General features: G+C 35.2%; 1 protein-coding gene across 4 annotated transcripts in view; it reads right to left on the bottom strand.

Annotated features, from left to right (window-relative positions):
* The window catches only part of hoe1 (OCA2 melanosomal transmembrane protein hoepel1), a 337,228-nt gene that overhangs the window by 6,863 nt on the left and 304,969 nt on the right, over positions 1-25,396 (bottom strand). For all 4 annotated transcript variants that reach the window (XM_075296008.1, XM_075296010.1, XM_075296009.1 and 1 more), the window contains 8 exons: positions 21,493-21,596; positions 17,098-17,354; positions 16,867-17,005; positions 9,846-10,498; positions 9,528-9,782; positions 9,135-9,464; positions 8,697-9,044; positions 8,489-8,636 (listed from right to left, as the gene is read on the bottom strand). In XM_075296008.1, coding sequence (XP_075152123.1) covers positions 8,489-8,636; positions 8,697-9,044; positions 9,135-9,464; positions 9,528-9,782; positions 9,846-10,498; positions 16,867-17,005; positions 17,098-17,354; positions 21,493-21,596 — 2,234 coding nt within the window. The remainder of the gene's footprint in view (positions 1-8,488; positions 8,637-8,696; positions 9,045-9,134; positions 9,465-9,527; positions 9,783-9,845; positions 10,499-16,866; positions 17,006-17,097; positions 17,355-21,492; positions 21,597-25,396) is intronic.

Raw genomic sequence — 25,396 nt, forward strand, 5'->3', positions numbered from 1 at the left:
TGCATAGGACCTCGACTTTTCCTTGTTGGACCTTTCGCCTTCATGCACTTCTCGCAATTGGCTACCCATTCAGCAATTGATTTCTGGCATCCAACCCAGTAGAATCGTTGCTTCACTTTATCGGCGGTTTTGGTTATTCCCAGATGACCTCCACTGGGACCATTATGGAACTCCGCCAAAACGTCTCTTATTTTGGAATCTGGAACGATGATCAAATTTCGGCTGCTCTTGCCATCTTCGCTTTCCCATTTACGTTGCAGGGATCCATTGACTAGAACTAAACTATCCCATTGAGCCCAGTATGATTTCATAAGTGGACTTTGGGCTGCTATGTCTTTCTTACTGGGCTTCTTGTTCTCTTCCTTTGCCGAAATAATTTTGTTCAAAATGGGATCTTTACGCTGTTCTGTTGGCCAGTCCACTCCGGATTCGATGTGTAACAGCCGAATATCAACAATCTCCTCCTTATGTTCAGCTTTCGAGCAGTGCTTGCATTCTATACTGCAAGGTCGACGTGACAAAGCGTCAGCGTTACCGTGTTTTCCACCTTTTCTATGCTCGATACTGAAATCATAGCTTTGGAGCCTCTCGATCCAACGTGCCAGTTGAGCTTCCGGATTCTTGAATTGGAGCAACCATCGTAGAGCTGAGTGGTCAGTCCTGAGCAAGAAGTGTTGTCCATACAAATATTTATGATAATGTTTTACACCCTCTATGACGGCTAGCAGCTCTCGTCGCGTTACACAGTAGTTCTTTTCGGGCTTGGACAACGTTCGGCTGAAATATCCGATGACCTTCTCCTTGCCGTCTATCTGTTGGGATAGCACACCTCCAATACCATGCGCGCTAGCATCTGTATCCAAAACAAATTTTTCGCCCGGAATAGGATACGCTAGAACAGGAGCTGAACATAAAAGTTCTTTTAAATGTTGGAATGAATCCTCCTGTTCGTCGCTCCACTGGAACTTCTGACCTTTTTGCGTCAATTTATGGAGACTAGCGGCGATGCTGGCGAAGTTTGGGACGAATCGTCGGTAATATGTACATAACCCAAGGAAACTTCTTAATTCGTGGAGATTTCGGGGTCGTGGCCAATCTCTGACAGCTTGGATTTTGTCTTCATCGGTGGATATGCCCTCTGCAGTCACATGATGACCCAGGTATTTAACTTCCCGCTGGAAAAGGGAGCATTTCTTTGCGTTAAGGCGTAGACCAGCGGCTGACAATTGCTGGATAACGTCTTTCAAGTTCTTAAGGTGCTCGTCAAACGTTTTGCCCATCACTATGATGTCGTCCAAGTATATCAAGCACGACTTCCAGTGCAACCCCTTCAGTACCCGCTCCATCAATCTTTCGAAGGTAGCCGGAGCGTTGCAGAGCCCGAATGGCATTACATTGAATTGCCAGAGACCGCCATTAACGCCAAAAGCCGTCTTTTCCTTGTCTTTCTCGGCGATCTCTACTTGCCAATATCCACTCTGCAAATCAAGCGTAGAAAACCATGTAGTTCCTGCTAGTGTGTCCAACGTGTCATCAATGCGTGGAAGCGGATAACTGTCCTTTTTGGTGACATCATTCAGTTTTCTGTAGTCCACGCAGAATCGGGTACTTCCATCTTTCTTTTTGACCAGCACAACTGGGGAACGCCAAGGACTTGATGATGGCTCGATCACTCCACTCTCCGCCATTTCCTTTATGAGCTTTTGAACTTCGTCTCTTTTTGCCAGGGGAACACTTCGTGGTGCCTGTTTTATGGGCCTTTCTTCTGCGGTTTTAATTTCATGTTTCACTACAGATGTTCTTCCTTGATTTCCCTTTTCAGAAGCAAAAGCAGAGGCGTTTTTCCACAACAATTGCTTGGCTTTATTTCTCTCTGACGGCGATAGATGACGTGTCCAAGCCTCGAAATACCCTTAGGTTAGGTTAGGTTAAAGTGGCAGCCCGATTAAGATTCAGGCTCACTTAGACTATTCAGTCCATTGTGATACCACATTAACTAAAAGTACCTATTACATATGGGCACTTCTAGTTTTAACCGCTGAACCTTCTTGATTATTTTTCTTTGTTGAACCAACCAGATTGTTCCAAAAACAGTAGCAGACTGCTTAAGTTAACGTTTTCCAGATCCGCCAGTAATCTGAAGCTATATGCTCCTAAAAGTTGCTTGCGCTTTACACAAAATGCAGGACACTCACACAAGAGGTGTTTAATTGATTCTTTTTCCTCCGCATCATGACAGCTCATACAATAGTCATTATACTTCGCGCCAATAGTTTTTGCAAAATCGCCTATCAGGCAGCGACCCGTTATAGCAGATATCAGGAGTGATATCTGACGTCTCGAGAACATTAGCATATCTAGTGTGCGGTTTAAGTTGAAATGGGGCCATATTTGCTTGGTGTCGTTACAACCCTTGCAATTCTCCCATCGAACATTTGCCATCATAACAGCCTTCTCACGCAGCATGAGCTTGCAGGTAGCTAGGGGCATACCAACAAATTCTAGTTCCCCTGGAATATGTAAGGTAGTCCCTAGCCTTGCCAACTCATCCGCTTCGCAGTTCCCCGGTATGTTCCTATGGCCAGGCACCCATATTAGGTGAATATTGTACTGCTCAGCCATCTCATTGAGAGATTTGCGGCAGTCGATGGCCGTTTTCGAGTTGAGGAACACAGAGTCCAAGGATTTTATTGCAGGTTGACTGTCTGAGTATATATTAATGCCCACATTTTTTGGAACATTACTTCTCAGCCAATTCGCCACCTCTCTTATTGCTAATATTTCAGCCTGAAAAACACTACAGTGATTAGGTAATCTTTTCGCTATTCGAAGTTCCAGATTATTAGAATATACTCCGAACCCCACTTGTCCATCCAATTTGGAGCCATCAGATACCCTTCGAAATACCCTTCCAGATGTTTTCTCACTGCTCCATGTGTCTTTGATGAGTTGCCTTCCAAATTGACTATTGCCTCGGCTGGTGTACATTTTCCAATATCAGAAAATTTTACAATTTGCTCATGATTGTCAGACAAGTTCAAGACACGAACTGGTATTAGTCTCTCTTCGTTCGTTGTTACCAGGGCATTTGCTATCAAGATGTTGTTGCTTTTGTTTTCTGCTGGTTCAACAACCCACAATTGGCCGACTTCACAATCTCCATCCATAGAAACCCATATAATTGCTTCGGCATTCGGTGGTATAGACTCTGACTGGCTCGTTGTCAAACGTCTGACAGGTGTATTCTCGTCGTATCCCACGTTTACCGTTATTTCAGCATCGCACCATGTCATTACACGACGCTTCATATCCAAATTGAGACCAAAAGCAATCATGAAATCCGCTCCAATTATAACTTCGTCTACTATATCGGCCACAATGAAATCATAAGTAACGGATTTGTTAGCAATAGTTAATTTTACGGTGACCTTTCCATATACGGTTGCGGGTTCCCCTGTAGCCGTGCGTAGCTTGACTCCAATCAGTGGTGTAACTTTTCCTTTTACTAAATCAGATCTAATGATAGACTTTGATGCACCAGTATCCAACGTCAAAGTACGCTTGTCGCCATTAATAACACCCGCAATAGTTAAATTGTTATTTTTCTGTTGAACTATTGCTATGGAGATGGTGGGGCCATCGTCTGTGGGAGCCAGCTCTTGCCCCGCTGAACTAGCTCGATTTAGTTTAAAGGTGACTCACTTGACTGTGGGGTCACCTTCTTATGGCTATTGTTTAAAGGAGATGGTGATGTGGACCTTGACCGTTTGCGTCGTGCTTTGCATTCTCGAGCTAGATGTCCAGGCTTATCACAGTTATAGCACTTCATTCTGGATTTTGTTGTTTCCTGCTTCATTTCTTGCATTGCCTGCTTAACGGCTTCTTTCACTGAATCAATCACGGAATTTGATTCGTCATTCTCAGCCTCCATCTTACGTACTTTGTGAACTTGAGGACGTGCTAGTACTCTCGCTGTCTCTTGTGCAAGGGCAAATGTTACAGTTTCCACATATGTAGCTTTTTGTGACGCATATGTTGCACATTTTATGTCTGGGTCTCGAATGCCATTCACAAAGGTCTCAATTTTGATGCGGTCCACAAGTGGGTGACTCTCTCCTGGGTATGCCAAAAGCACCAACCGCTCAACCTCTGTTGCAAAGTCTTGTAGAGTCTCATTTGACTTCTGGACTCTTCCTCTTAATTCCATTCTGAAGATGTCTTGCTTATGTTCTCCGCCGTACTTACGTTGAAGTGCCGCTATTACTTCATTATAATTATTTCTAGAGGCAGCGGGAATGCTTTGTATCACATCAGCGGCGTTGCCCTTTAATGCCAATAGAAGTTCAATTGCTTTGTCATTGTCGTTCCATAAATTTCTAGAAGCAACCATTTCAAATTGGAATTTGAATACATCAAATGAAGTTGAGCCATCGAAAACAGGAGGTTTGGTTTTTGAGCCCTCGATGACGCGCACTGGTCCACCTTTAATTTCCAGCTCTGACATTTTTCTTTCAATGTGTAGAAACTTCTCATCATGAACCATAATTTTCTCATCCACAGAAATAATCTTCTTATCCAGCTCCCCAATTTGGCTTTCGATATGGTCCACACGTTTTCCCATGCCTTCAGCAATTTGTTGAAGATTCTCATGTAGAATTCTAGAATTTTCGTCCATCTTTTTTGAATTTTCGTCGAATTTTTCTTCCAATTTTCTAGAATTAGCTTCCATCATTTTTCTAGAATTCTCTTGCATTTTTAGAGAATTTTCTTCCATCATTTTGCTCAAAATATTGACCATCGATGTGTAATCAACAACATTAGAAGCTACAGATGGAGTTTCCAAGGCGCTGGCTACTACTGATTCGTCAAGATCTTCCTTATAATCGAACTCATGTGTTTCGATATCAATACTGCGCCGCCCGAACTCTTCCAGTAGTCGCTTTTGTAATTGAGCCTTGTTTCCTGTTGTCGGCAGCTCCAGTTTGCTCAATTCCTTTTTTAAGTCTTCCACACGAAGCTCATTAAACTTCATTGTAGATTTTTTTTCCGTTATTTCATTTCCGACACCAATTGTTACGTTTTTATATTTAGGCGTTTTCAATTACCCGACAATTAAAACACAGTTCTTTTAAATAACGACAAACTACAATTTATTTACTATGACTTCACACTTTACAATTCGTTCACACTGAAGTTATTCGTTTGACGCTTTAATTAAGACTGACTCGTTAGCAGCATGCGAGCGCTTTTATATATGACGGTGTGGCAATACGAGAACATTCTGGTAGCACTACAATATTCTGGCAACGCCAGAACATTCTTAGACAATGCTAGAAGGATCTACGACCATTAAGTAATTCGTCTGGTGGCTGCCAAACACATACACACTCACATAGATATATGCTCGCATTACTACAACAACAATGACAATAGACAATGAGATGAAATGAGAAAGCAAAATAACAAAGCAAAGGGGTTGTTATTCTATGAGAGAGTAAGAACTAACATTTCGGTAAGCAAACAAAAGAACATAAAAGAAATTCAGGAAAATACTAGAAAATGAATGGATGATTCCAACAAGTGATAGCGAAATTTTATCGTTACAATTTTAAATTTTAAATTAACGGAAACTAATTTAAATAAACTTATATCTATAATTATCAAATTCGTAACAATATAAACATAATATGCATTTAATACTAGCGAAGCCATCTATGTGTCAGACCGGGGACTTATAAGCCAGCCTGTTATATTATAAAAATAAATTTGTATTCAGTCTATTAAAAATTCATTAACCACAAAAATAATACAGTCTTAAAGGAATTAAGTTTTTTAGATACGTTGTCTCTCATTTGAAACTCACAAAGTCTCTATTGTTGGTCTATTGCAAGTACTTCATGTTGGGCAACAAACATACTAAGATGTACTTCAAAGTTGCTCACCAAATTTCGTTGATCACTTTTTTCGAAAAATAATTTATAACTAAAATGTTTTGCCGAAAGATTTTTGATGTGACGCTTCGATTTACCACGATTCTCGAGTTTTGATTTACCACAGCTCATGTGTTTGCCATAAGCAATTCATTCACACTTCTATTTTTCGTCTTTCACTTCAGCGAGCAATACTATACAGATTTCCCTTGGAAGCCTTTTCTATTCTGTACGATATATTCTGACATTTTCCTATAAAATAATAGTTCAATAGTTCAAAAAGAAAAATCCAAAATTTTAGACTATTTTTCGCTGGAGTGTTTTTATTTTTTCTTCTACTTGTATATTTGTATTTTTTAACGAAATGTAAATGTTGCCACACATGGTTAAAATCAAGTCTTGCTAGATTCTAATTCCGTCCCCCAAAGACACCAAAATGTTAAAATTATTAAAAATTGTGTTGAGTGAAAAAGTTCTGTCGCTACGTCCCTACATGGAGCTAAATATTATAAAATTCCCTACTTCAGGCAACACTGATCGAACCCGTGTAGAAAATGGAGGAGCCTTGTCATTGAGCTAAATATGGAATTGCGCAGCACTTATATATATGAGAGAAGATCACTGCTTGAGGTTTCACAAAGAGCTGCCACTACACCTAGCCCAACCTAAGATAATTATATGCACACACATAAATCATTTATATACGAAATAAAGAAAACAAAACTAGCAGTTTGCATGTATATATTTTGATCTGCGATCAATTCCCATTCGGTTTTGAGAATTAAATTTCTAATGAGGTGAATATTATACATCCGTTTTCCAGAAAAATAATTAAGTACATAAAGAAATTTTCATGCACACAGATACATAGTTGGCACGCATGCAAATAATACTAGGATATCAATACTTTTTAGGCTAGGCTATACTCAGATCAGTTCGTATAAGTTTTAAAATTTATGTTTATCCAATAAACATAAATAAAAATAATTACCTCTTCCAGAATGGTATTGTGAAAAACTTGTAACGGTTGACAAATAACTTCTTCTTTCCTTCCTTTATTCCCTTCTTTTATTCCAGGAAACCCCTAACGAATTCCCTAATGTGTTTCCAAGCTGGACCAGGTACCAAATCACCTCTTTACCGATACGATTATCTCTTTGCCTTGTAAAGACGGGTAGTGACAAAATTAGTGTGCCAAAGTCTAACATCCTCAAAACACACCCTACATGTTCCATTCTCTGGTGCTCTGGGTTACGCCATAGTATTTTCGTCGCACGATCGGGGATACTAGCGATGGGGAAATGCAGACCATCGTCTGCGAATTCCAGAAGGCAGATCAGAAAATTATTTCTTTCTATTACTTCTCCATCGTACGGGAAGTTGGATAACCAAATAGTCACTAAAAATACCGGTTCGGTGCTATCTCATCTGCGATCTGACATCTTTAGGTAATTGAATAGCTTATTCTAAGTTCTTAACTTGCAATTGAATCTAAAAGTTTACATTTCTCTATCTCACTCTCTCTCTCTCTTTCAATTTTAACGCTGGAAAGTCATCCTTATTTTTCGTACACTACACGTCATCCTTCGTCATTTTGACTACGGCTTATTTGAAGGCACTTTAAATTGTATTATGAGCAAAAGTCAGAACCAAAATTTAGTTTACTTTGTTATTCAGCTTATTTTCAATTAATATTAAAAAAATGTTCATAAAACCTTTGAATTAGAATAACTTAAATTTGTGATTTCCCAATCGACCAAAATACATATTATATCGAAAAGAATATAAAGCGTCGTCATTTTGATGAAGGCTGACTGTTTAGGGTTAGGTTAGGTTATGTTAGGTTAAAGTGGCAGCCCGATTAAATTTCAGACTCACATAGACTATTCAGTCCATTGTGATACCACATTTAACTAAAAGTACCTATTACATATGGGCACTTCTAGTCTTAACCACTGAACCTTCTCTATTATTTACTTTTGTGGAACCAACCAGATTGCTCCAAAAACATTAACAAACTGCTTAAGTCAGCCAGTAATCTAAAGCTATATGCTCCTAAAATTCGCTTACGCCTTACACAAAAAGCAGGACACTCACACAAGAGGTGTTTAATTGATTCCTTTTCCTCCACGTCATGACAGCTTATACAATAGTCATTATACTTCGCACCTATAGTTTTTGCAAATTCGCCTATCAGGCAGCGACCCGTTATAGCAGACATTAGGAGTGCTATCTGACGCCTTGAGAACACTAGCATATCTAGTGTGCGGTTTAAGTTTAAATGGGGCCATATTTGCTTGGTGTCGTTACAACCCTTGCAATTTTCCCATCGAATATTGGCCATCATAACAGCCTTCTCACGCAGTAAGAAAAGTTCTTCAACAGAAACGTGGACATGAGTTGAAATTTTAAGTAAGTCCTACTCGTTGTCAATATCTTGATTGAAGGAAGGAAATTTAAATAAATTGCGGATCAATGAGAAACGCAGATATGTTCCCTATTCCATTTGACAAATTATTCTAATGTTCTATTGATTGATTAAATTTGCTGAAACTTACCTCCCAGACATGCTCCAAAAGCTAATGCCCACACCAAAGGCTGTAGGGGCAAATTAAGCGCTGTATTTTGAGCTAATGATATGGTGATTTTGACCATCATTGTGGTCAATGGTATATTGTCAACAAAGGCAGAAGCTATGGCAGAGACCTGAACGGAAACCAGATTTAAATGTTAAAATTGAGACTCCAAAATTACTCGACTACTTACCCATAAAATAATTAAGACAGCTACCATCAGGCGTGATTCTTCACCTACTCCCAGAATAATATTCTCGGTCATATTTCCAATCCATTCGATCAAACCCAATTCCGATAAAGCTTCCATCAGAATAAATAGGGCAGCAAAGAAGAGCAGAGTTGACCACTCCACTCTGGCCAATATGGCTTCCATATCCTCTATGTCGGCCAATATGATAAGGAAAATGGCACCCAACAACGCTGTCCAACCCAAAGAGAGACGTTGTAGCTCAGGAACAGAATGCAAAAAGAAGAGACTTATCACAAACACCAAGGCACAAGAGCATTTGATGAGCAAAGGCTTATTACGTATGGGATACTAGAAGATACACAAACAAGAGGGAGGGAGAGAGAGAGCAAACATTTTATATAATTTCAGCTGCATAATTGCCAACTCAAAGAAATTCACCTTTGCTTGTAGATTCTCTAAAGTCTGCTGATAATTGATGGCAGGTTCCACAGCTGTGGACATTTTCTTCTTGAGAGAACGCTTCAAGCGATTCACCTTCTTCATAAGCGTTTGACGCACTAATTCTTCATCTTTAGAGTATGAGGACAAACTGGCCGCAGCACGTTTCCATACATGAATCTCGTGGCGTAGTTCTTCCACTTCAGGAGATTCCTTGAATTGCAAATCACTAATATTGCGGAATTTGTAACGTAATTGCAAATAGGTTTGGAACATCACCAAAACCACACCGGGCAACATGTGCAGAGTAAAGATGGCAAAGTTGACACCCTGTAGAAGATAAGAGATTATTTCGTGAACATGGAACTCCAGAATACCTGGTGGATTACTTACATTTTTCGATATGAAACTATTCGAGGCTATAATAACATTTGGAGGATCTCCCACTGGTGTCAGGGCTCCACCAATATTTGAATAGATGACCATACACATTAATATAGGAACCGGATTTAGGGACATAACTTCACACAGACGTATGGTAACAGGCGTCATTAGTAAGACAGTGGTTACATTATCCAAAAATGAGGATAATATGGCGGTAAATAAACACAGACAGTTGATGAGAGGCCATACATGACCATTGGTAATCTAGGGATAGATAAGGCCATGAAATATCTCTTCAAATTCTTGATCTTTCCTAGCAATTCTTACCTTATAAGCATACACAGCCAAATAATCGAAAACTCCAGTCTCTGATAGAATAGCCACCAATATCATCATGCCAAAGAGTAGCAGCAATGTTTCCACATCTATCCATCCCATAATGGTGACCATAGAGGGACGAGAATTCAATGCGGCCAATATGCCCACGGATAATGTGGAGGCAATAATGGCCGCAAAGGTTCGATTCACAATTTCCCAAATGATCATGACATAGAGGCCACACAGGACCACAGCGGCGTAGATGACACCTTCCTTTTTGTAAATAGGAGACTCGTCTATGCTCAATTGCAAGGGCAACTCAGCTTCTATGTTCGATACGAAATGCAATGTCAGTTCGGTTAGATTTGTATTGTTTGCATAGTCTCCTTCCAGTGGCTCGATTTGGAACTGATGTGTCTTGTGGGTCTCTCGTGTTGTATCCATAAACTCTGGATACACCAGTTCAAGCAACCATATTCTTGAGACAAGTTCATCAAAGGCCTTCTCGCCCGACTCATTGTAGTAGGTTCGCTCAACAAAAATCTCCAAACGTGGAGGTGGTCTTTGCAGTGTGTCTTTAACGGCTTCAGCTTCTTGAAGGCGAAAAGCTCCTGTCAGGCTTACGCCTATTCGCGATAATTCTGCTGTGGTTATGGGGAAAACTAAAATAAAACAAATATTGAGAACATTAGGTTTCTTTTAAACGTAACGCTACGAATTCAAGGCTACAATAACATAATAGTCCAAAAAACAATTTATATACTTTAATTATTACATATTTTTAAAGAATATGTTAAGGTGAACGCTTAAAAAGGCATTACAACTCTCAAAAATTACAACTCAGCAACTCTGAGCAATATTACCCAACACAGACAATTTTTGGTGTTTGTCTGAGAGTGGGATAAGAGTTATAATCTTCTGAATCCAATAAAATTTTAATTTGAACTTCTCATTAAGGAGAACTATATTGCCAAGATTTATGTTTATAAGTTTCAGGGTTAAGAAACTATGTCCAAATGAAAATTTTGCGATTCCGAATTTTGGAATATGGGCGATTTCCTTTTCACGGGGAACATGGACCACTTTTGTCGCGAAAATATTGTTAAAATCGGATACATGTTCCCTGCGAAAATGTATCGTTAGGCTCTCGAACATCTATGGGGGTGTTCATATTCCTTCTCTGCACACAAAAAAATTTCACGAAAAATTTTCCAATTAAAATTTTAATTGAGTTTTAAAAAATATTCAATTAAAAATTTAATTGATTCAACAAACTTTTTAATTGAAACAAAAATCAATCACAAAAATAATAGTATCAATTAATTTTTTAATTGGATCAATTAACTTTTTAATTGACCTTCAATTAATTTTTTAATTGATACTATCATTTCTGTAATTGAAGACATTTCAATTAAAAATTAATTGGATCAATTAATTTCGTGATTGAATCAGAAAAAAATTTTTGTGTGTGCATAGAAAAAAAATTATCTAAATAAAAATCAATTATTGGCATAATTAAATGAAAAAAATAAATCAAATACGATATTTATTAAGTCAATTACTAAATTGAATGTAAAACTCTCTAAAATATCAAAATTCCCTCATAATTGAATTCACAATACTTCAACTACTATGTTCCATTGGACTAAGTGTAAATGTTATTGATTTAAGTATACTACATAATTGCCAAGCAACAAATTGAATTCCAAAGGTAACGAAAATACAAATAAATAAATACGAACAATAAAAATATATTGTTATTGTCATCCCAGTGGAAATAATGCGTAAATAAAACATTGTACCGCGATTCGAATTATTCCAATATATATAAATCTCAAAAAAAAAAAATTGATGAATAAATTTTTATTTGTCGTAAGTATGTAATATTATGTAAATGCGAGTTTTTTACCAAGCTCACCCAGAGAAGGAATATCATCACCTGCTAAAGCAAAATGTTATTTAAATGTTAAATGTTTTTCTTAACCATATGTTTTCTTGGACATTATATATATGCTGGGCGAGAAAATAGTTTTGCTGCAAAAATGTTCCATGTTCCATTATTCCATTTGCTCTACACGCAAAAAAAAATTCTTTCCTCCCAAACGAAATTTTAGACAAACAAAGTTCGTTTCTCATTTGTTTTTCGCTGTAAGGAAGTGTATTTGGAAGAAAAGTATATACATTTTGTGATAAACGTTTATTCTTTTCCAGGATGTAAAAACAATTTCATAAAACCAAACTCAAAAAAAAACATTGTTTTCGTGCTAATTGCATTTTCCCTCTCATCTTTCTCACATCCACGAGGTTTTTTAGTTCTTAACACCTTTTCCTGTAATACGATTTAAAATTTTTTTTACCTTTCGCCTGGACGGAGAATCGAACCGCGGTCCAGGCACTTTGTAAGCCAACACACTAACCACTGAGCTATGTACCTGTTACGGTCATCAATAGATAAATATCCATATAAGTTATATTTATATAGCATAGCTTGCGGCGCCCACGAACCGAATAAACAAAGTTTATTTAACAGAAACAAACATTTAGTTTGACACCGTGGAGCAGTGGTTGCTACGGCCGACTTGCATGCCAAGGGTCGTGGGTTCGATTCCTGCTTCGACCAAAGTTTTTTAACATATATTCCAGATATGTTCGGAAGATTCCGAAAAATTGTTCAACATTACATTGTAGTATATTAAATTTTGAACTGTAAAATATGTCTTATTAAAGATCTAAAGTCAGAAAAGAACATAAACGAAATGGACTGTGTTGTTGTTTCAAAAATACCTTTTTTTTTTGAAAAAATAAAAATTTTGTAACAAATGAATTTTTTTGGTGATAAAAGTTTAAAATTTTCGAAGCAATTAAAAAAAAACTCTGACAAAAGAAAAACGTTTTCGGTACAAGTTTTCCAAACGTTTTATTTCTTTGCGTGTAGCTTACAACACAAAAAAATAATTTTTCATCAAGACAACGCACCAGCGCACAAAAGTGTTTTAACAATGGCTAAAATCAACGAATTAAAGTACGAGTTGCTTGACCACCCACCTTATTCTGCTGATTTAGCTCCCAGTAACCTTTACTTGTTCCCAAAAGTTGTAAACCACTATTTTGAAGATCTTGAGGAAAACTATTTTAATCAAGGGATAGAATTGATAGAAAAGCGTTGGACTAAGTGTATTGAAGTTTCAGGAGATTATATTGAAAAATACAAATATTTTTGAAAAACTAACTATTCTCTTTCATTGATAGGCTAAGGAGTTTCCGAACCGCCCTCGTAAAAGACATAACATAAACTCATTTTCCAGTGTGTGTTTATACTATTTTTGAGGATGCAGTTATACAATTTGAATTTAATATTAATAACATTAACCCAATTACGATAGTAATCGATATAGGTTACAAAATATAATAAATATTGCAGTCAATTCAATTAGCACCGTAATTGAAAATATGATACTTTTCAATTACTAATGTATTTGGATTGAGTACTAACAGGTTGGCAGATAAGTCATTTTTTTTTTGTCAAAATTCGTTTTTATTATTCAACATTGTTGCCTTCAAGAACGATACAACGATTATAACGACCTTCCAATTTTGTGGTAGTACTCCTTCGGTTTTGCCTCAAAATAGGCCTCAGTTTCGGCAATCACCTCTTCATTGCAGCCAATTTTTTTCCCTGCGAGCATCCTTTTGAGGTCGGAGAACAAGAAAAAGTCGCTGGGGCCAGATCTGGAAAATACGGTGGGTGGGGAAGCAATTCGAAGCCCAATTCATCAATTTTTGCTATCGTTCTCAATGACTTGTGGCACGGCGCGTTGTCTTGGTGGAACAACACTTTTTTCTTCTTCATATGGGGCCGTTTTTCCGCGATTTCGACCTTCTCAAGATAATCGATAAAAATTATTCCATGCGCATCCCAAAAAACGGAGGCCATTACTTTGCCAGCGGACTTTTGAGCCTTTCCACGCAACGGAGACGGTTTACCGGTCGCTGTCCATTCAGCCGACTGTCGATTGGACTCAGGGGTGTAGTGATGGAGCCATGTTTCATCCATTGTCACATATCGACGGAAAAACTCGGGTGTATTACGAGTTAACAGCTGCAAACACCGCTCTGAATCATCAACACGTTGTTGTTTTTGGTCAAATGTGAGCTCGCGCGGCACCCATTTTGCACAGAGCTTCCCTAGGACAGAGTCCGGAAACTCATTAGCAAGCCAAGTTTTTGCTTCCACCGTATTTTTTCCCTTCAGAAAACAGTATTTTATCCAAACACGAAATTCCTTTTTTCCATTTTTTTCACAATAACAAAAGTTGCTTCACAAAAGACGCTCTGTCTCACAAACTAATTGACTTACAGACGTCAAATTTTGACACGAATCATTTGAAGGTTGGTACTATATAAAAATATGCATTTAATACTAGCGACGCCATCTATGTGTCAGACCGGGGACTTATCAGCCAACCTGTCCCTACCTATCTCATTTGGATGTTTTGACAAATTCCAATTACTTTTGTACTCAGTACAAATATTCCATCATTTGAAAATAATTTTACGACGACCTTACAATTTGAGTAATTGAATTTATGATTTTTGTAATTAGCTGAAAATCAAATACAAAAATAATTGAAATTACAATTTTTGTGTTTGATTCAAATATTCGTTTTTTTCTGTGTGTAAAAGGTATCGTTTATTTATATAGGAAAGGTATGTTCAGACATTCTCCATATATATTTATATATGTTTAAAATTTAATTTTAAACATATATGTTTAAAATTATACGGCTTAACTGAAACTCAAAAATTTGAAAAAGTCGAAAACTTGGAGAGTTAATGTTTTCAAACTTTTGAAAGAGTCGCAATCTCGAAAAAGTTACATTAAAAAAATTGTTGACCCAATTAAATTTATAATTGAAAATATTTTGGAAATCAATTAAAATTTTAATTGGAAAAATGTTGGTGATATGATTTGTGTGTAGAATAGGTCGATCGGAATGAAACTTGCACCAAGTTTAGTTCTAAAGGTTATAAACCTATACACAAACCTTAATGGAGATCGGGATCTCTGATTTAGAGGAAGTCGAATTGTGACATTTTAGTCATACACTTGTTTCTTTCGAATACATCTAAAATTGTTACAAACGTCACTGTCTACAAATATTCAAAAAATGTTACTGTAAACAAGTAAGAAAAGTCTAAAGTCGGCCGGTTCCAACTATATTATACCCTTCCCCACATTGAAGAAAAACATTTTTGATACCATCTATGATGTTGGGGAATATATAAAGTATTGCATTTCGATATATAAATTAAAACTGTATATAAATTAAAACTGAACCTATTTGGAAAAAAATTACGCTTCGAAAAAATCTATGGACTTAAAATTTAAGCCGGCTGATGCGAAATGTGCGAAATTTTATTAAAATTAAAATGAATATGGGGAATATTTAAATCTAACACCACTTTTATGCTATTTTGCTATTTATCGGGAGATGCATTTCTAAAATTTTTTCCAACTAAGCATTGCCGATTTTATATGAAAATGAGCTACATCACTCCAGATGGTGAATGTGTAGCATGTGGGTATCTTGCCCATATTTGCCCAAATCGGAAGAGCATATATTTGGGGTATTTATCTTAATATGAGCCGATAATCTTTATTGGAATATAAAATCTACTTTCTTTGTGAAATATCTAAAGACAACCTCAATAAACTTTTTAATTGGAAATTTGTTGGTCAAATTTTATTCTCTGTACAAAAACTATCCACCCTATGTTGGGGTTACGGACTTGTCCGTGGTGGTGGGTACATACGATTCGTATATACTTCTTTTGTAGAAACAAGTCGGACTCCAACACGCGACTAAGATCTCAGAGGAAAAACACCTACATACTAGTATTCGTTAAAAAGGGTAATTTAAAAAAAAGTTAAATTAAAGAAAATATAATTTCGTCTTTCAGGAGAATTTTGCAAGAGTACGTTTTGCTCTTAGTTAAAAATTCATATTCCACAAAAAAAAAATTAAAATTTGGGGAAAACTGTAATGTACGAACTATATTCATATTTGTTTGCCAAAAATATATATAATTTTATACATAAAGAAGGACATTAATTTAAAAAGGAAAAATCTTAATAATGAAAAACAAACTTTAGGTCCACGATTTTAACCATAAACAAAATGCTGTTTATTGTAATTATTAAAATTTTGTAACGTAAAAATTTATAATTATAACGAAAGTGTCAAGTACAATGTTTTAAATCCAGATTAAAAAAATCGTCATTTGAACATTTTAAAAATGCAATTATTAACTAAAATTTAATTAATGTTTTTTTAGTTCCAATAAAAAATTTGAACTCGATTTGTTTCCAACTAAATTAGTAATTGAATCCAAAAAAATATATTTTTTGTGTGTACAAAGATTTTTTTTTATTTTGATCACGAAATTAATTGATCCAATTAATTTTTTTATTGAAATGTCTTCAATCACAATATGATAGTATCAATCACAATTTTAATTTCTCATAAAAAATACTTGATTTAAAATTATTTTAATTGATTTAATTAAAAAATTAATTGGTGTTGATTGCAAAACTCAGTTAATTTTTAATTAAAAAGTTATTCAGAATCAGTTTCTTAACAGACTTAACCCATTTTTCATGAAGCTCCGTTAGTGCAACGTTAGCTAACAAAATTTTAAACCGTTAAAGCCTAACGGAGCTGCATGAAATTGGCAGTTAGTGTTTTTATTATGATTAAAAAATTAATTGTTTCAATTAAATATTTAATTTAAAAAATTCAATAATTTTTCTAATTGACTTAGGCTTCCGAGTTTTAATAGAACAATTAACTTTCTATTTTTTTTTTGAACAAGTTTTCAGCTTCAATCAACTTTTTAATTGGAAATATTTTGGTGATATTTGTTTTTTTCTGTATAAGTCAAATTTTATGTTAGATTAGAAGTTTTTCATTCATAGTTCCTCTATAATGCACCGCTCCTTAGATTCATCACAACTGTCAACAATTCTTACCTCTCTCTGTGCCATTCTTTGGTATGCTTATCAGTTTCAACTCATCCACATGCTCGTTCGTAGACATTAGGAATGCGGTAAAGACACCCCAAACCACCAGCAGTATGGCTATCTTGAACCATATTAAATATTTTTTAACCTAAAAGGAAACGGAAATTAAAATTCAATTAACAAGAGCCTGTTTGCGGGGGTAGAAGAGGGTCACCATATCAATTATTCTCTTTTGCTTACCGTGGAATGACCATGATGTTCCGTCTCATCCTGTTGATCCTCATTGTTATTCTCCACATCTCGTCCATCCAAAATGCGAACTTGTCCCATTTCATTTGTGACATTAATGCCAATTGGAGAAAAAACACTAGAATTTTTGTCATGGCCACTGCCACAGATAATGACACCACCGCCACCATCGACAATTTTGCCATTATTGTGGTCATGTTCGTCGACATCGTCATTGGGTAAAGGATCGACATCGGGCGGTTCATAGCCTGGGGAAAAAGGAATGACACATAAATTGACAATCTGTAAGAACCCATATCGATGAAGGGAATGGCATTTTTGTTCTACAGTCTAGGCAATTATAAAAGAGAAATTTCCAAGGAATATCTCCTACCGAGATTAAGATTAAAAACATTTTTATTTCTGGTCTGCCTTTAGCAGAATTCTGAAGCAAACAGTTGGTTTGATAGATTTCTAAGGATAACAACATTGACTAATTCATCGTTGTTCTATTGCTTTTGTTATTGGCAATAGAATCTTCGATTGGGGATTTCCATTACATTTTAATAGGCCTAGCCAATCAATTCTTGTTGGACAGATAAAAAATCTAAAATAATAAAAAATCCTCTGCCACTCATCGCTGAAACTCTTACTTTTGTTTCTATCAAATGGTAAATTGTGGTAATAGCCAATATTTGCTAGCGGATATTGAATTTCTTGTTTCGCCGGATGTTTGGCCTTCATGTCTACTTATACTACGGTGGGCGGCTAATTGCCAATGGTTGGTCAAATCGAGTATAGAAACAAGTAAGTAAAGTAGAAAGTCGGGCGGGGCCGACTATATCATACCCTAAACCACCCTTACTGAATTAGTAATCATAAGCATTTGTGGGGTAACATTGATGTAGGTCTGGGAGATAAACCGCAGTTGTATATTTAAGAAAATTAAGGGGTACATGTTTATGGGTGCTTTGTCTCAATCTGACTATAGCTCATAGTCAGTGTTGCCAGGGAAAATGTTCGGTTTACCCTACAAGGAAAACAGAAGTTCCCTACTTTCCCATACATTCCCAAACAATTTTCCACACAATATTTTCGTTAAATTTAAACAAATTTTACAAAACAAAAATGGTTCTAAGTACATTATTATCTTAAAGCATGAAAATTCAACGTATATAACCTAGAAAATAAATTTGTATTTCCACCACGGTTGCCACAGTTGTTAGAATTCTACCCAAAATAGTATTTTTTTTTTGTTAAATCTCTTTATAGAAATAAAATTTTGGAAAAAGTTTCTATAAACTATTTTTTTAAGAAATTTTTGTATAGAAATAAAATTTTGATAATAAACTCTATAGAAATAAAATTTTGAAAAAAATCCATAAAAATAACATTATGAAAAAAATTTTTACACAAATAATATTTTGAAAAAAAATTCTATAGAAATAAAATGTTGACAAAGTTTTCTACAGGAATAAAGTTTTGACAAAAATTTTCTATAGAAATATTTGTTTGGTAGATTTGTGGTAATCTTAAAATTTTGTTAGATTTTTTTTTGGCACGAGTGGTAACTGTTGTTACTACACATTGTTAAAGATCAAGTCTTGCCGGCTTCTAATTTCCTCATCTAGAGCCACCAAAATGTTAAAATTATTACAAATTGTGTTGAGTGAAAATTTCCCTACATTGTGGCCCTACGCCCCTACAAGACGCTATATATTAGAAAAAACCTACATATAGGGAATTTCCCCTACTTTTAGCAACACTGGCTGTAGTTGATATTGCACCTACAGAGTTAGTATGCCACTAATATTGAGCCCAAAAGAGAAAATCGCTCAATTCGTGTGGGAAATAAATCCAAATTTGTAAAAGTCGAGCAATATTCTTATTTAAGAGCTACAACTACGTATAAATCCGATCGGCTAGTACATCAAAATTTGAAATTTGAGTAACATTGGTTAATAAAAAAGAGTATTATGGCCAAATTTGGGAAAATCGAACGATGCATATATATGGAAGCTTCACTGAAAAAAATATTGTCGTGAGGTCAAAGATTTCATGTCTTTAAAATACGAATACAAATTTTGCTTAGCATAGAAGAGGCATTTTTCTAAAATAAAGTTATTTTCCTTGTCCAAAAGTCGATAAACTTTTCAATGAAGTCGTATTGTCCTTATAATTAAGTGATTTGACTTAAAAATGGGTATCTTAACATGAAAGAAAAAATTTATAGGCTAAGGTCAACTTGACTTTAATAATTCAGAAAAATTCTTTAAATTTAATGAAATTGTCTTTAAATTTGTTGTCTTTTTGCATCTTGACTACAAAGCAAAAAATCGTTCAAATATAGGACATGTTTTTCAAAACTTAATTTTAAAGAAGTTTTTTACTTCAAATATAGCATAATTTCTACTGGAAGTCGTGTCCTAATTTGGAAAATAAAGTTGCCGTTAACTCGCTTTTAAAGGACTTTGATAGCATATGAAGAAAAAAGCTGAGAAAGCGAAAAATTAAAATTTGCTTCCTAGAAGCAAGTACACAAAACCTAAATTTAAAAGAGAATTGTGCCTTAAAAGTATCCTTACTTGTATTCTCCGCTTCTTTGGCTCGGAATCAATACCAATTTTTTTAAAGTAAAGACAAAATTTTTGGAAACGAGTATGCTTTTTTTTCAGTGTATATGTAAATCTGAACCAATTTGCACAATATTTTGCGGGTTTGATTAATACCACAAAAGGTTATCTTGTGCAAAATTTGAGTAAGATCAGTTATGAAATGAGGCCGCTATGGTCAAACATAAGGTTATTAGGGGCAAATTTTTCAAAATGGGGCGATACATATATGGGAGCTATATCTACATCTGAACCGATTTCGATAAAATTTTGCACATACCGTTAGTACTATAGAGGACTGGATCTAGCCAACTTTGAGTAAGATCAAATAATAATAAAGGGTTCTATGATCAAATTTGGAAAAATCGGGATATATACACCCAGAGAAGGAATATGATCACCTCAAACATGTTTTAAGAGCAAAATGTTATTTTTGGGTGGTGACCTTGTAACATGGTTTTCGCAAACATATTATTTTCTCGGAAATCATGTATCTGATTTCGGCAAGCAGGTTATATTTGACGAGAAAATAACATTGTAGTGACAAACATGTTACATGGTCACCATACAAAAATAACATTTTGCTCTTGAAACATGTTTGAGGTGATCATATTCCTTCTCTGCGTATAGTAAGTGCTATAGAAGATTACATTTAGCCAACTTTGAGTAAGAACGGTTGATAAATAAGGGTTTTATGGCCAAATTTAGAAAAATCGGGCGGTACATATATATGGGAGCTATAGCTAAATCTGAACCGATATCGATAATTTTTTGCAAATATAGTTAGTGCTATAGAAGATTACATTTAGCCAATTTTGATCGGTTGATAAATAAGGGTTTTATGACCTAATTTGGCAAAATCGGGCGATACTTATATATGGGAGCTATAACTAAATCTGAACCGATTTCGATGAAATTTTGCACACTTGAAAGGTGAAGAAAAAGATTATTTTGTTCCAAATTTGACGACGATCGGTTAGTAAAAAAGTGCCACGTGACCCCAACAACAAATACATGGACAGACGGACGGACGGACACCAAGCGCTATATCGACTCAGGAGGTGATTCTGAGTCGATAGGTATATATTTTATGCGGTCTAAAATCAATATTTCTGGTAGGCACATTTTTTTGACAGATCAAACTTATTATACCATGACCACTATGTGGTTTAGGGTATAATGATGGAGTATATGTACTTAAAAACAAACCCTTAGGAACGTTTTCAATAATTTAATGCAACCAAGACAACGGGATTTGATTTAACGAAAATTTCCTGAATTGATTTTTTTCCAACTCATTCGAATTCGGCTTTATTTGTGCTATTCCTACAACCTTTTGTGCAGAGGGAATTTCTTTTTTACCTAAATAACTTACCACGTGGTTTCACAGATTTTCCGATGTTGTGGCCTGTTGGCCAGCACTTCATTAATCGGATAGCATGGTGATTAGAACAAGTTCAATGAAATACTTCTCTGTATATATTAGACGAATTTAATACGATAGTTACAGATCCCCCTAATGTCATATTACAGCTATTGGCCGTAGGGCAGTTATAAATTTCATGGACTATGTGTTTGCACTTAATAATACTGTATAAAAAAAATTTCCTCAATACTTTTTCGTGTTACAGAATTTTCTCAGTATATGATTCGCACTTTATACCTTGGACGTTATGTTTGCCCTTAAAGTTTATGCAATCATTTGCTTAAGCTTCATGACCATACAGACAAGTAGGAGTTTGTTTAACAAATACGCTTAATTATTATAACCACAAACTCATTTAGGAGAACTTACCATGTAATCGCTCATGCTCCTGTCGGAAAGATGCTAAACTGGGATCCTGCCGTATACGTTCCGGTAACGCACGCCACACTTGTAAGGCACCTTCTGTTACTTCACTGCAATGGGAAAACAAACAAAGAACAAACATAAAAAAATAAAAATTAGAATACCAGTTGGAAATTTTCTATGAAAAATCTAGAACATTTTAATAATTATCGTTGGATGAGAGCCCAACAAGGAAGGCCATCATAATCTTTTTGTTGTGAGAAATGGGGTTAACTTTATTAAAAAAAAAAAAAAAAACAATAAACCAAAAGCACTATTGAATCTAAAGCAAAGAATCTTTAGTATGGACTTTAGTGGTATAATCAGCAAAGTCGACCTATGTCTAGATGTTGAGTGAATGTCGGAAGGAAAATGTTTATTTATATACACTTGGAAGTCTATCAAGTGATTGGATTGGAACAGAGGAAATTTACTCTTGGTTTGCTTTTTAATTTAAGTTGAAATATGCAATCATACTGGAGGAGTGGAGTGCGTAGAATGAATTCATGGTGATGTTGCAAAATTGAGGAAACTCTTATGGGCTTGGAAGCCTGAGGAATTATGACAAACCCCCATAAGTCTAAAAACTCAATTTTACAGGAGACCGAAAATACACCTTTAAGGGGTCACAAAAACTTCTGTAGAAAACATGTGGAAAATGTTTAATATTTGTGTAATATACACAAAAAAAATAATACATTTATTTTATGAATAGTGTTCACAAAAATTTTCCAAACACGGGATTCATAAATTATATGAAAACAATTCATAGAATATAAAATACAGGTTTTCATTGACTACGAATGTATACATAATATGAATGGAATTTTTAATATTATAAATGAAGTATACATATTTTTCGTCATAGAAAAATATGTACTCTTACATAATGTTTACTAGAAACGTCATGCATTACATCCCAAAAAAACAGCTTCCAAAAAAGTAGTTTGGATCCCCAATCTGTGATCCTTTGCATGGCTTTAGAAGTTGTGCCCTGGAAGTTAAACAAAAAAATTTTTTTCAACCACTTTCACTTTTTTTCATCCATATGTTTTATTACACTATTATTTCCCTATTATGTAATTTTTACAATTTGAAAAACTTTTTCGCTCAGACAAGGGGTTGAACCTGGATTTGCTGGCACCATAACACAACGCCTTAGCACACTCAGCCACAAACGCCATTGAACATAAAGCATTGAAAGGTCAATTCAAATGTTTGTGAAATGATCGTAATACGACACCAAGGAATAATATTCTAATTGCACACCAAAAAATATTTTTTGTCTTCAATCACGAAATTAATAGATCCAATTAATTTTTAATTGAAATGTCTTCAATCACAGGAATGGTAGTAAGTCAATTAAAAAATTAATTGATATCACTAATTTTTGTGATTGATTTTTGTTTCAATTAAAACTTTGTTGAATCAATTAAATTATTAAATGTTTTTTGAAACTCAATTAAAATTTTAATTGGGGAAATTTTCGTGATATTTTTTTCTGTGTGCTTCTCGAGATGTTCTTTATTAGTATGAACGAAGAAATAAGAAACGCAGGTTAAAATTGCACCAGCGGCAATTTTTTTAATCAATATTTTCCTAAAAAATTATTTTTTTTATGTTATGATTGTTTTTATTTTTATTTTCGGCATATATTTTCGTATAAATATATTTTTCCATTAAAAATCAACAAACAAATTGAAAATTCTCGTAATTTGCAAAACCTTCTCAAAAGAACTTCCATGGAAGCGAAAAAGTCAAAGAGCGCAGGTTTTTTTGTTATTATATTTTTTTTTAATTTTCTATTTTTTTTATTTTTATACCCACCACCATAGAATGGTGACGGGGATATAATAAGTTTGTCATTCCGTTTGTAACACATCGAAATATCGATTTCCGACTATATAAACTATATATATTCTTGATCAGGGAGAAATACTAAGACGATATAACGATGTCCGTCTGTCTGTCTGTTGTAATCACGCTACAGTCTTCAATAATGAAGCAAACGTGCTCAAATTTTGTACAAACTCGTCTTTTGTCTGCAGCCAGGTCAATTTCGAAGATGGGCTATATCGGTCCAGGTTTTGATATAGTCCCCATATAAACCGACCTCCCAATTTAGGGTCTTGGGCTTAATCGTAGTTTTTATCCTATTTGCCTGAAATTTTAAATCTAGAGGTATTTTATGACTATAAAGAGGTGTGCCAAAAATGGTGAGTATCGGTTCATGTTTTGGTATAGCCCCCATATAGACCGATCTCCCGATTTTACTTCTTGGGCTTATAGAAACCGCAGTTTTTATTCAATTTACCTGAAATTGGAAATCTAGAGGTCTTTTAGGACCACAAATACGTGTGCCAAAAATTGTGAGTATCGGTCCATATTTTGGTATAGCCCCCATATAGACCGATCTCCCGATTTTACTTCTTGGGCTTATAGAAACCGCAGTTTTTATTCAATTTACCTGAAATTGGATATCGAGAGGTACTTTAGAACCGTAAAGAGGTGTGCCAAAAATGAGCATCGGTCCATATTTTGGTATGGTCCCCATATAAACCGACCTTCCTATTTGGGGTCTTGGGCTTATAGAAACCGTAGTTTTTATCCAATTTGCCTGAAATTGAGGACCATAAAAAGGTGTGCCGAAAAATGTCCGTATCGTTCCATGTTTTGGTATAGCCCCCATATAGACCGATCTACCGATTTTACATCTTGGGTTTATAGAATCCGTAATTTGTATACAATTTGCCTGAAATTGGAAATTTATAGGTATTTTAGGACCATAAAGAGGTTTGGCACAAATGGTGAGTATCGGTCCATGTTTTGATATAACCACCATATAGACCGATATCCCGATTTTACTTCTTGGACTTCTAGAATCCGGAGTTTTTATCCAATTTGCCTGAAATTGGAAATCTAGAGGTATTTTCGGGTCATAAAGAGGTGTGCCGAAAACGGTGAATATCGGTCCATATTTTAGTATAGCCCCCATAAGAACGATCTCCCGATTTAACTCCTTAGGTTTCTAGAAAACGTAGTTTTTATCCGATTTGCTTGAAAATTGCTTGAAATTCAATGTAAAATTTCCAGATTTTACTTCTCGGGTGAAAATCTACAGATTTAAAATTTAAAATCAAGACGTTATTTTATAATTTTCTTGCACACTTACTAGAGATATAAATGATTCCTCAAAAACTCAAACAAAACTGGTTCTTATAAATCCAGAATCTGATATAGTCCTCATAGGTGAAATTTTTACATTTATCTTCGGGAAGTGTCCTCAAGTCCTCAAGCCTTCCTGAAATTTCCAAGGAAACCCTAATATTTGGTTCATGGTGGTGGGTATTTAAGATTCGGCCCGGCCGAACTTACTGCTGTATATACTTGTTTTTAAATAAAAATGTTACTGATAATATAGAATTTTTGAGAAATTGTCACAATTCCACAGAAATTATCTGTACACTAAATGAAAATGTCGTGGTACAGCTTAAACTATTTTCTACATTCAAAGACGAAATTAGTTGTATTAATTAACTTTTAATAGAAATTGAATTAATCATGGAAATAATGATATAAACTAATTACTTTCAACATGAACGTTTAAAGTCAGTCGGGGCCGACCTCTATGTAGACCAACATTGGTGATACCACCTCAAATACTTTTTTTCCTTTTTTTTGAGTGTGGTCTACAGTGTAAAAAAAAACTTTAAAATGTGGTACAAATATTGCGCAATTTGCATTTTTTCATTCATAACATTTTGGTTTCGATAATCTTTCTGTCTTCTTTGTTGGCTTTCAGTCAATTCTCCCATCCCATCATCGTCGGTATTGTGACTATCTATCAAGTCAGCATTGGCTGTTCACTGTG

This window comes from Haematobia irritans, chromosome 2 (genome assembly GCF_050003625.1).
Source record: "Haematobia irritans isolate KBUSLIRL chromosome 2, ASM5000362v1, whole genome shotgun sequence".
Classification (NCBI taxonomy): Eukaryota; Metazoa; Arthropoda; class Insecta; order Diptera; family Muscidae; genus Haematobia; species Haematobia irritans.